At 36.9% G+C, this 11,614-nt stretch overlaps 1 protein-coding gene across 1 annotated transcript in view; it reads right to left on the reverse strand.

Annotated features, from left to right (window-relative positions):
• The window catches only part of ME1 (malic enzyme 1, NADP(+)-dependent, cytosolic), a 141,275-nt gene that overhangs the window by 38,033 nt on the left and 91,628 nt on the right, over positions 1-11,614 (reverse strand). Inside the window, exon 6 of the mRNA XM_015570285.1 lies at positions 2,255-2,364. Coding sequence (XP_015425771.1) covers positions 2,255-2,364 — 110 coding nt within the window. The remainder of the gene's footprint in view (positions 1-2,254; positions 2,365-11,614) is intronic.

Genomic DNA, 11,614 nt, shown 5'->3' on the forward strand with positions numbered 1-11,614 from the left:
GAATATTCTGAGGCAGCCCCTCAGGGAATCCCCACAGGCAGTGTGCTCTTGGCCCTGTCCTGGCCCTGTCTCAGATTTCCTGGGCTCCTGACTTTAATTGTGATGCAGGCCAGGCCTTGACCTCTAAATTCTTTACCTTAGTTGACAGGAATTCTGACCCCATTTCCTAACTGTTCATTTTGTTTGATGATTGGGATTTAGCATTCTTCTTCTTAAACTGAACTTTGATGCCTATTAATTCTGTAGGATTCAAAATTATGTAATACTGGTCTTTAACTTCTATATGGACATTTCTGTGGGACCCACAAGTTAAAAGATATAGAATATGTTTAAAAGGACAGTATAGGTTTGTTCAACAGTTAACTGGTGGCTATTTTAGAGACTACTGCAAAGTGAATTGATAAGTGACTTTGAGACACTGATCTACAAAGCTTATGTTTGTAGCATCAAAGACACTTTATCATTTTACATTATATCTTCAGGCAAGGATTACAGTCATTAAAATTAGACGGCTTATATTTCCTTTCTGAATTTCTCCAAATAACTAGTACAGTCTCCCATCTCAAACAGTTACAGTTTGGTTGTCGACCAAGTTGTTCACCGTAAAAGGGTCTGGGTTGGGGAATAAAACAGGCTGTCGACTTGACAACCCTTTCTTGCTGACACTTCAGCTTGACAAAATGTGTCTCTCAGGCAACAAAGAAGAGAATGCTTTTGTTGCTGGCAGAAATCGACAATTAGCATAATTTTGAAACATAAAGGCCATCAAGAGTGCTAATGTTGCTAAGGGTGTGAAAGTGCTCATAAAACAACAATCACATCCCAGCCCACAAGGCTAAGAGGTTGAACTCAGTGGTTGAATGTTGACCTAGATTCCTGGTCTGGGCATATGCCTGGATTTACCAGGTCCCCAGCAGAGGGGTGTGCAGGAGGTAGCTGATCAATGATTCTCTCTCATCACTGATGTTTTTATCTCTCTCTCTCTCCCTTCCTCTTTGAAATCAATAAGAAATATTTTTTAAAAATTTATCAAACTACCCCCCACTAGCCTAATCAAATCACTTTCAGCATTCTTTCTAGGGCTCTCTTTCAGGGTTTAAAAAGAAAAGAAAGAAAGAAAGAAACAAACAAACACAGGGAACACAGGCAAAAGCAGGTAACCCAGGAAATACACTCTATCAAAAAACAAATAGTAAAAATCAATGCACTATACATAAAGGCAGCTTTTATTGGGATGAAGCTTAGAAACTGTGGCTGATTGAGATAGTAGCTAAAGAGAAAAGTATATGCAGTCTTATTTTTAAACAATTAACAATATATTTTCATTTTGCTTTTTTAAAAATATATTTTATTGATTTTTTACAGAGAGGAAGGGAGAGAGATAGAGAGTTAGAAACATCGATGAGAGAGAAACATGGATCAGCTGCCTCCTGCACATCTCCCACTGGGGATGTGCCCGCAACCCAGGTACATGCCCTTGACCGGAATCGAACCTGGGACCTTTCAGTCTGCAAGCCGACGCTCTATCCACTGAGCCAAACCGGTTTCGACCATTTTGCTTTTTAAAAAAATATATATTTTATTGATTTTTTTACAGAGAGGAAGGGAGAGGGGGATAGAGAGTTAGAAACATCGACCAGCTTCGTCCTGCACACCCCCCACTGGGGATGTACCAGCAACCAAGGTACATGCCCTTGACCAGAATCGAACCCGGGACCCTTGAGTCCGCAGGCTGATGCTCTATCCACTGAGCCCTACTGATTAGGGCTCGTTTTGCTTTCTTGTTAGCTATAATCATGGGATTTTATCAGATTTGGAGGAGCTCATTCTCTAGCTTATGGTTGATATGCTACATTCTAGTGTCACAGGATACTTTTTTCAAATAGAGTATAAGAAAGTAAATAAGAAATAATATATGAAGTCATCAAGCATAATTCCTGGCATTCAGTAGATATTCTTTTTTAAAAAATAGCATATAATTGGCATACAATATTATATTAGTTTCAGGTGTACAACATAGTGATTCCACATTATATACTTTATAATGTGGTCACCACAATAAGTCTAGTAACCATCTGTTACCATAGAATGTTATGATATTACTGACTATAATACCATGTCTTATTTCTTTTATAACTGGGAGTTTGTATCTCTTATACTCTTTCACTCTTTTCACCCATTCCCCCAACCTCCTCCACTCTGGCAACCATTAGCAGATACTATTCTTGCCCACATGCAGTGAAAATTTTATTACCTTGAATATCATCGTTGAATGTGCAATACTGGTTTCGATATTTGTTCAGGAGACGAAATGCATTTACATTGCCAAAATCTTCAAATTGAATAAGGCAATCCATGCCATACCTATGGGACAAAACATTTATGTTAGAAGAAGTTAATGAAATTATATATATATTTAAAAGCCTAAGCAACCGGCCGACCATTCGACCAGCTGCCCAGTAGCTATGACATGCACTGACCACCAGGGGGCAGACGCTCAACACAGGAGCTGCCGAGCTATGGTGACTTGGCAGCTGCGGTTCTTGGGTGAGTCACCCAAAACTAGAGAGGAGGGAGCCCGATTCCAGGGTGTGTCACCCGAGAACCGCCCTCTCGCAATCCCGGACCCCTTGGGGGATGTTGGAGGGCTGGTTTTAGCTGGATCCCCACAGGCCATGCCTAGGGACCCCACTGGTGCATGAATTCATGCACTAGGCCTCTAGTTTAAAAGTAGCCTAAAGAAAAGGAAAAACATTATTTTTTTGAAGGTCCTACTTTGCTACTTAGTATCATCCAATGCCTGTTCAGCAAATATTTAGTGCATGCTTACGTCAGAAAAAGCACTGCATTGGTACTGTGAAATAATACAAAGATAATAAAAATGTGGTCCCTATCATCAGGGAATTTAAAATTTAGTGAAAACTAAAGTATTTTTATATAAATAAGAAGAGCATGAAAAGTAATGTAAAAGTGGTATACATAGGAATTATAGATGACAAGAAAACAGGTATCACTTCTGGCTGGAGTCACAGACTGTGTAACAAATGAACTGAGTTTTAATGAATAGTTATGATTTCAAAAGTTGAGATGTGGGGTTTTACAAGCTGAGTATATAGCAGAAGCAAAAGAATCAAGGTGAAAGTTGGGGAAAAAATTGTTCCAAAGATGTCAAACCTCATTTGGCTATAATGTGGTGATACACATAGGGTGTAATGAAAGATAAGGTCAGAATTTTATGTTGGAAACCTTAACATTCTAGCCTAAGATTCTGATTTTTACTCTCTATTCATGGCCACACACTGAAAGGTTTTGAGCTTTGAAGTATACAGGATGGATTTTTATTTCTGAAATTAACTGACTTGTCTGACCCTTTATTTGTGTGATCCTTTATTCATATGATCCTACATAATTTCAACTTTGTTTTCTTCATTTTTGTACTAAAGTTCTTTTTGAGTATTTATTCATGAGAAATGAACATCTGGAGGAATTCAGAAAGGAAATATAAACTGTCTAATTTTAATGTGCTATAACCCTTACTTGAAGATAGAATGCATAATGATATAGTGTCTTTGATGCTACAAACATAAGCTTTGTAGATCAGTGTCTCAAAGTCACTTATCAATTCACTTAACAGTGGTCTCTAAAGTAGCCACCAGGTAACTGTTAACTAACACTATCATTTTGTAACTAGTATATTACAATTGTTCGTTAGGTCTTCAAAAGAAATGGCAATTGAAAACAAACATGTTCAACATCACTAATTAGGAAAAGGCAAACCAAAACCACAATGAGATTTCATTCACACTTGTAGGAATGGCTATCATCAAAAAGACAAAAAACAGCGAGTTCTGTAGAAAACGTGGAGAAAAGAGAAGCCTTGTGCTGGTGGGATTGTAAATTTATGTAGCCACTAAGAAAAATGGTGTCATGACTCCTCAAAAATATAAGACAGACAACCATATGATTCAGTTATTCCACTTCTGAATATTTATCTGAAGAATAGAAAAACTCTAATAAAAAAGATATTTACTGTCTATATTCATTGCAGTATTATTTACAATAGCCAAGATATCGAAATAAGACAACCTAAGTACTCATCAATGGAGAAATGGATAAAGATGATGTGATGTAAATATAGTGGGATATAACAGAATACACAGAATAAAATCTTGCTATTTGTGACAACATGGATGCACCTTAAGGATATAATGCTAAGTCAGAAGGAGAAAGACAAATACCATATGATTTCACTCATATGTGGAGTCTTAAAAAAATAAACAAAAACAAAATCAGCATATTTGTTCAGGAGACGAAATGCATTTACATTGCCAAATACTTCAAATTGAAAACTGCTTTTCTCTATTGGTATTTTGATATAACAAAAGAGGACAGGTGGTTACCAGAGGGGAAGGGGATTAGGATGTGGTTGAAAGGGGTGAAGGTTGGCAAGTACACTGTGATGGATGGTCACTAGACTTTTGGAGGTGATCACTTTGTAATACATACAGATGTCAAATTACAATGTTGTACACCTGAAACTTATATAATTAAAAAAATAATAATACTTTCATGGTAAAAATTTTTATCCAAATAGAAATAATTAGGACATTCCTTTATGAGCAAAGATCAGCTAATAAAATATGAATTAAGAGGAAGAAGCAAATGGTCTAAAAGTTTTATTGCCAAGATCTTAAATTCTAAAATACTCTTCTCTCTGTCCCTAGTCCTGTCTTCCATCTCTTCCACTCTTCCTCCAGTACATAATATCTTCATTCTGGTCCTTCCTTTCCTCCTAATTCATTGCATCTTGCTTCACCTGTGTATGCCAAAGACAGTTTTCCCCTCATTCCGAATAAACCCCTCACTCCTCTTATATGACACATAATTCCATGCTATGGAGTGTCAGCTTGGACCTTAACTTGCAATATTTGTTTTCAATGCCTACTGGTCCACTCCATTATCCCAAAGCAGCTTTTACAACCCTTTTTTTAATTCTCCTAGTCCCACAAGCAATCTCTTATCAGTCACTTCCTCACTAAGATTAATGCTATCCAGAGAGAACAATTTTAGCTTTCCTATCTTTCCTCTCCATTTAAAAATCTTTATACTTTTATTTCTTTTTTTCCATCTACTTCTGAAGTACCTCAACTTCCTGTTTCTAATCTTTCTATGGACCTATTGCTTCAACTTTACATCTCTGTACTAACAGCTTCCATTTCTCCTTCTCCACTGGTCCCTTCCTGAATTCAAGAATTCTCAGGACTGTTTTTAAAACCTCATTCCTTAGTCGTGACAAAACCACAGCTATGGTTATTTATTGTTCCTTCTCCACCCCATTGCCAAACCTCTCACTTCTTGTCTATATTATGCCTACACTTCAAAGACCATCTCAAACCACCACATCTTGCTATCACAATGCAGATGAGGTCACTTTCTTCGGATCCAACAAAATACTTTGTAATTATTTCCTTCCATTGTGGTTATTAATGTATTATTATATTTGTTACTGATGAACTATCTTTTTAAATCACATTAAATTCACAAGTGAAAATTGGTATATAATTTTTTGTATTTTTTTATTACTGGTGAAACACATTTTTTTTCCATGTCTATTTATAATTCTTTCTGGAAGACTGTATGTTATTTGGTTATTTTTTCTATTTTATGATCCTTTTCTTTATTATTTCATAAGAGCTCTTTACAAATTAAGATGATTAACTTTCAGACAGATTTCCCTACTGTAGTATATTGTGCCTTTAATCATTTACAGTGCTCCTATTTGTTTTTACAAAAGAAATTTAAAATTTTTTTTCCAACACCATTTATCCCCTCTCTGCCTCTTCTGCCTCCACCCCCTCCTTCCTCCAAAAAGCATCATCACACTGTTGTCCATGTCCATGAGTTCCCGCTCTCTTTTTCTTCTTTTTTACTCAGTTCCTCCACCATGAAATTTTAAATGTGATCAGGTCTTTCCATCTTTTTATTTATAATTTATACCTTTGATAGTATGCTTAGTACAGCCTTCTCTACATGCATCTTAACTATTAATCAAAATTTTATTCTAATGACATCACAAATTTAGACAATAATTAAGCTCTATAGCTGGTATTATTTTTTACTATTGGGATGTAGATTTTTCAGAAAGATAAATCAAAATTTCTATTTTCCATATAATTCACACAACTACACCAGCACTATTTATTTAATAGTCCATCCTTTCTCTCATCACCTGTAATCAGACACTATATTCTGATATATAGTCAGGTTAGTTTCTGTGCTAATAACAACAAATACTTTTTCACTTGTGTGTGTGTGTGTGTGTGTGTGTGTGTGTGTGTGGTGACTTATCCTTCACAACCACCTATGAGGCAGGTAGTACTGTTGTTCTCACCTTGTAGCTGAGCAACAGGCAGAGCATGTTGACCCTGTGGGGTAATGATAATCTAACAGTGATGATTAGTCTACTAATCTTTCTACCCAGAAAAAAATGTCTCTCTGTTGTAATTACTAAAGTTTTTAAATAACTTTATAATTTAATAATGTTATCTATCTTTCATTCTATTTTTTTATATATTTTTTAAATATTTTGTATCAGTTTGAGGTGTATAGCATAGTGGTTAGGCAATCATATACTTTGCAAAGTAGTTCCCCCAATATTTCAAGTACCCACTTGGCACCATATATAGTTATTACAATATTATGATCTCATTCTCTTTAAGTATTTGCTTGGGTATGGTGGTTGTTTAAAAACCTAGGTTCTACAGTCAGAGCTTCTGGGGTGAAATCTTGCCCTCCTTACTTATTTTGTATCCTAACTGGTCTGTGTCTCTATTCCTTCATTAGGAGAAATGAGAATAATAATGGTATATTGTAATACATTTGTTATCAGGGTTAAATGAAGTGATGCATATAAGTGCTCACCATGCAAAGATGGCATATCAAGACTCTATCATCACTAAACATATTTTATTATTTAATAGCAACAATAGAAGCCATAGACGGTGAAATATTTTCAAAGGCCTAAAAGAAAGTAATTGTCATCCTAGAATAGTATAAGGATAAGGCTGCTTCTGGCATGACATATTGAGGAGGCTGGCAAATCTGGTCCCCAAAGAGGAAAAAAATAGCAGAACAAATCTTCAAAACAACCATTTCAGTGCTATGGAAATCAACTAAAGTCAAAAGAAAAATTGTGAAGTACAATGGGGGAATGAGGTCAATTTTTAAAAGAAACAAATAAATCATATACTTCTTTTATATGTGATGCTACTCTAGGAAACTCTTTAGCTACTAGCTTTATTAAAAATTACTAAAATTTTATTAAGAATGGCCTTTCTCTGGTTATAAATTATTATGTGGTGGTTGTTTTTTTTACAATCTTAGCAGAGAAACAAACGTTGTGGTAGCAACTGATTACCCCAAATACAAATATCGGTCAATAATCACCCCGTGCCTGTAATGGCTCCTTCCTGTGTCTGGTTTCCACGCCGGCCTTTAGGAAGCAAAGGCTGCCTGCTTTCAGATAGTGCCCTCATATGGTTGGCCCCAAAGTGTCATGTGCATGTGGTGGAGCAGCATTAGCTGGTCTGTCATTATGTCCCAAAGCAGCAGAACCTTGTGGTTTCAGCATGTGAGGAGGGATCAGAGCTTCTCAGTGCTATTCCTGGGTGTACCACTTACTTGATCCTGTGGTTCTGGGCTTGTCACAGTTTCTCTGTGGTTAAGATGAAATCCCCTCAATGCCATTTGCCTTTGGTGTGTAGGACGCAATGTGGTCAGGCTATAAACTTACACTGTTTTCTAAGTGAAATCAAAGCATAGGAATCGGTAGCAAAATGGTGCACAAGATACCTTATCACTTACAAAGGTTTGTTTTAAAATTATTCCTTGGAGAATACTGCGTATCAGTTTTAAATTCACAACTTTTCTCTACCTTATAGTTAACTCTGATTTCTCCTAAAGATTTAGAGACAGGCATTCTGAATTCATTTTGTGACACAAGCATCTTGCATCATATAATAAGAGGCAGCCATGTAAGGGGTATTTTGTTCCAGATTGAACCAGCCTTGTTACTATGAAATTATGAGCAATGGAACACAAGGAAGTGAGCCAATTCAATTCTACATAACTACAAAAAGAACCTACTATTTCATGATCAAAATATCACATAAACCAGTGGGTGTGAATGGTTTTCAAAAGTAACAGAAATAGCACCCATGAAATTAACATGTAAGAACTAGAGAGATGTTTCCCTTGTGGCTGTTAAATCAGGCAAAAATCTTATTATGGTGACTAATGAATATATGTAGCACTTACTAAGTACTGGCCACTGTGCTCCACATTTCATAGGGATTGTCTCATTTAATTCCCTCAGTAACCCAATTAGGCCATGTGTTGTTCATCCATTTTACAGATGAAGATACTGGAGCTCAGAGAGATTGAGGGCCATAGTTGAGTTCATACTGCTAATAAGTGGAAGGGTCTGGATTGACCCACAGGACCTCTGTTCAAACTACTATATATCAGGCTTCCATAAAACACCAGCATCATGGTCAAGTCAATAAAGTAAACAGTATATTTAAAAATTAAAGCATTGCCCTAACCGGTTTGGCTCAGTGGATAGAGCATCGGCCTGCAGACTGAAAGGTCCCAGGTTCGATTCCGGTCAAGGGCATGTACCTTGGTGGCGGGCACATCCCCAGTAGGAGGTGTGCAGGAGGCAGCTGATCGATGTTTCTAACTCTCTATCCCTCTCCCTTCCTCTCTGTAAAAAAAAAATCAATAAAATATGTTTTTAAAAAAATCAAAGCATTGCATTGATAAAATAAGGGAGCTATGATTTTATCATAAAACTAGTAAGATAGCATTTGTATGCATTCAATATACTAGATATTTTTATTATAAAAAGTATATAGGCAGACAATGGTGAAAGCGTTAGTCTTTTTCTTTGGTTATAAACTATCAAGAATTCACTCTAACCAAGTCAACCAAAAACATTTTGATTTTCTCCAAAAGATAGAGTAAAATGTTTTGTTTTGTTTATGATTTATGACTTACAGGAGTCTAAGCAGCATTTAAGATATAGAGCACTTTAGTTCTGACAGGTACCTTAGAGATAGTTTATTCCAAATTACTCATGCTTAATAATGTAATTAAGGTCTGATGGAGGTCAAATAATTGAGTAGCAAATAGGAAACATGGATCTTGCCCTTAAAATGCTTACAGTCTCATTGGGAAGCAAATGATAAACTAAGTACCTACTAGGAATTAGGAATTGCTCTAGGTGCTGTTAACACATTTCTGCTCTCACAAAGCTTATGACAAATATAGTAAATAGGGATTATAATACAGTGGGATAAGTACTTTAATAGAGCAAATTCAGGATGCCAACATTCAGAGAAGAAGCACCTATCCAGAATTAAGGGGATTAAGATAAACTTTCTAGAGAAAGCTGAAGCCTGAAAGGTGAGTAGGAGTTTGCCAAACTAAGAGGAAGACGAAGAATTTTTCTTGAGGGACATCCTCAAAGGCTCAGAGTTAAATCAATGCATATTCCAGGAACTGAAATAAACATGACTAAATCACAATGTTTGATGGGAAAGAAACAAGAATTAAGGCTAGAGAGGTAAACAGAGCCAGATATGCAGGACCTCTAATCTGTGTTCAGGGATTTGCACTGGATCCTAAGAGTATAACATTAAACAGGAGTGTGACGTGATCAGTTTGCATTTTAGACCAATCCTGTGTGGTCAGGGTGAAGAATGGATTAGAGAGGCAGGACTAGGTGCAGGAAGTTTCCTTAGGAGGCTGCTGCAAAACTCCAGGTCTGCATCTGAAAGAGAATGGTGATAATGAGAAGAAGATGGATTCAAGAATTATTAGGAGACAGAATAGACAATATTAGGTAAAGAAAAGCAGATGATGAGGAAGAAGAAATCAAGAATGAATTCCAAGTTTCTAGCTTGGCAACTTGGTAGAGGACAGGGTCTATTAAAAAACATGAACCCTCAGGAGTAGACGCCGGCTTGGTAAGGAAGATCAGGGGCTCAAGCTTTCCATATGACGTTTTTGAGCAACGTTAGAGATCTGCAAGCAAAGGAAGATGTCATGAGACATTAAGGTGTATGACTTCAGTATATCAGAGTTTGAGCAACTGCAAGCAAAGATAAGGCCCATGATACAGCCATGAGTGGACATCGAAAGTGGTTTGGTACAAAACGCCATTAGAAATGAATATCTTAAAAAACAAGAAAGGCCAACATACAAGAAAGGTCATCCACATGGAAATTAAAGTGGGTGAAGAGCATGACTTTGAAAACAGGCAAAGGTGGTTAAAACAGGGGAGAACAGTTAAGAAATTGGGAGAAGATAGAGAGAGACATGATAACACCAACAGACATAAACATCAAAGCTGTGTTGGGACATGGGGAGGGGAGGTGGGGGGGTACTTACATAACAATGGGGTACTAATAATCTGAAAGGAACAAAGGGAGAAGACACTGATCTCCTCTCCCAACCCTAAAACACTATGTGGGCCAATACAAATTATTTGAAAGCACTGGGTGAAAAGTGAAGGTCTTAAATGTGAGCCATGCTTCAGCAAAGCAAGAAGATAAATATACAGAAATAGGTTTCCAAAGGTATAGTGGAAAGGTTTCAGAGGGAGAGGAGTATTGGGAGTTTGAAACATAAAACATAAAGTATGAAAGCATGAAGTATGTGAAAGAGTATATGGAAAAAGACAATGAAATGTTATGTTTACATTTTAACAGGAAGACCAATAATAACAATAATGCGAAGCAAGGTTTTCTAAGAATTACGTCCAGAGGCCACCTGATGGCCTGCAAAGATGGAGTGTGATGAGATGGGAATATGGGAGGGGGAAGATGGCATCCCGGTCTCTATGAGTTGAGAGCAGCATGGGTATAGGCTAAAATCCACTGGGCAGCTTTGGCTCTAAAGGTCTGATCTGTGCTTCAACATGCCGTTGTATTCTGATCTGCACCATTTCTCATGCCCAGAATGCCTTCATACAGAGGATGCAGAAATTTAGAAAATGCTTTTATAAACTCCATCTGCAAACTTACCATGGAGAATTAAAGGTCTCCTCAATTGCATGTTCCAGTAAATATCTTATCCCCAACCTCAATCATGTATGTCATTTACTTCTGCAGACTGAATCACTAAATCTGTCTATGTCTCCTTCTCAATTTAGTCTAGATCAAACTGTTTATTTCTAAAAGCCAACAACTTCCACAAAAGACAAGGGATCAAGTTTTGAGCAGCAAAGAGAATTGTATGTTATTTTGCTGCAGATTATCAGAGTCATAAAGCTCAAAAGGTCCTTGGAGACCATTTAGCAACAAGTAATGCCCAAGAAGGTTAAATGACACCATGATTACAGGAGCAGACACACGCATGAGCACTGTCACCTAGAGAAAAGCCAGAAAGGCCAAGTACAATGGCCATTTGTACCAGGAGACCTTTTTTTTTATATATAAGAATGATATTCTGTCTCTATTTTTTTAAAAAAATATATATTTTATTGATTTTTTTACAGAGAAGAAGGGAGAGGGATAGAGAGTTTGAAACATCGAGGAGAGAGAAACATCGA

This window comes from Myotis davidii, unplaced genomic scaffold (assembly GCF_000327345.1).
Source record: "Myotis davidii unplaced genomic scaffold, ASM32734v1 scaffold185, whole genome shotgun sequence".
Taxonomy (NCBI): Eukaryota; Metazoa; Chordata; class Mammalia; order Chiroptera; family Vespertilionidae; genus Myotis; species Myotis davidii.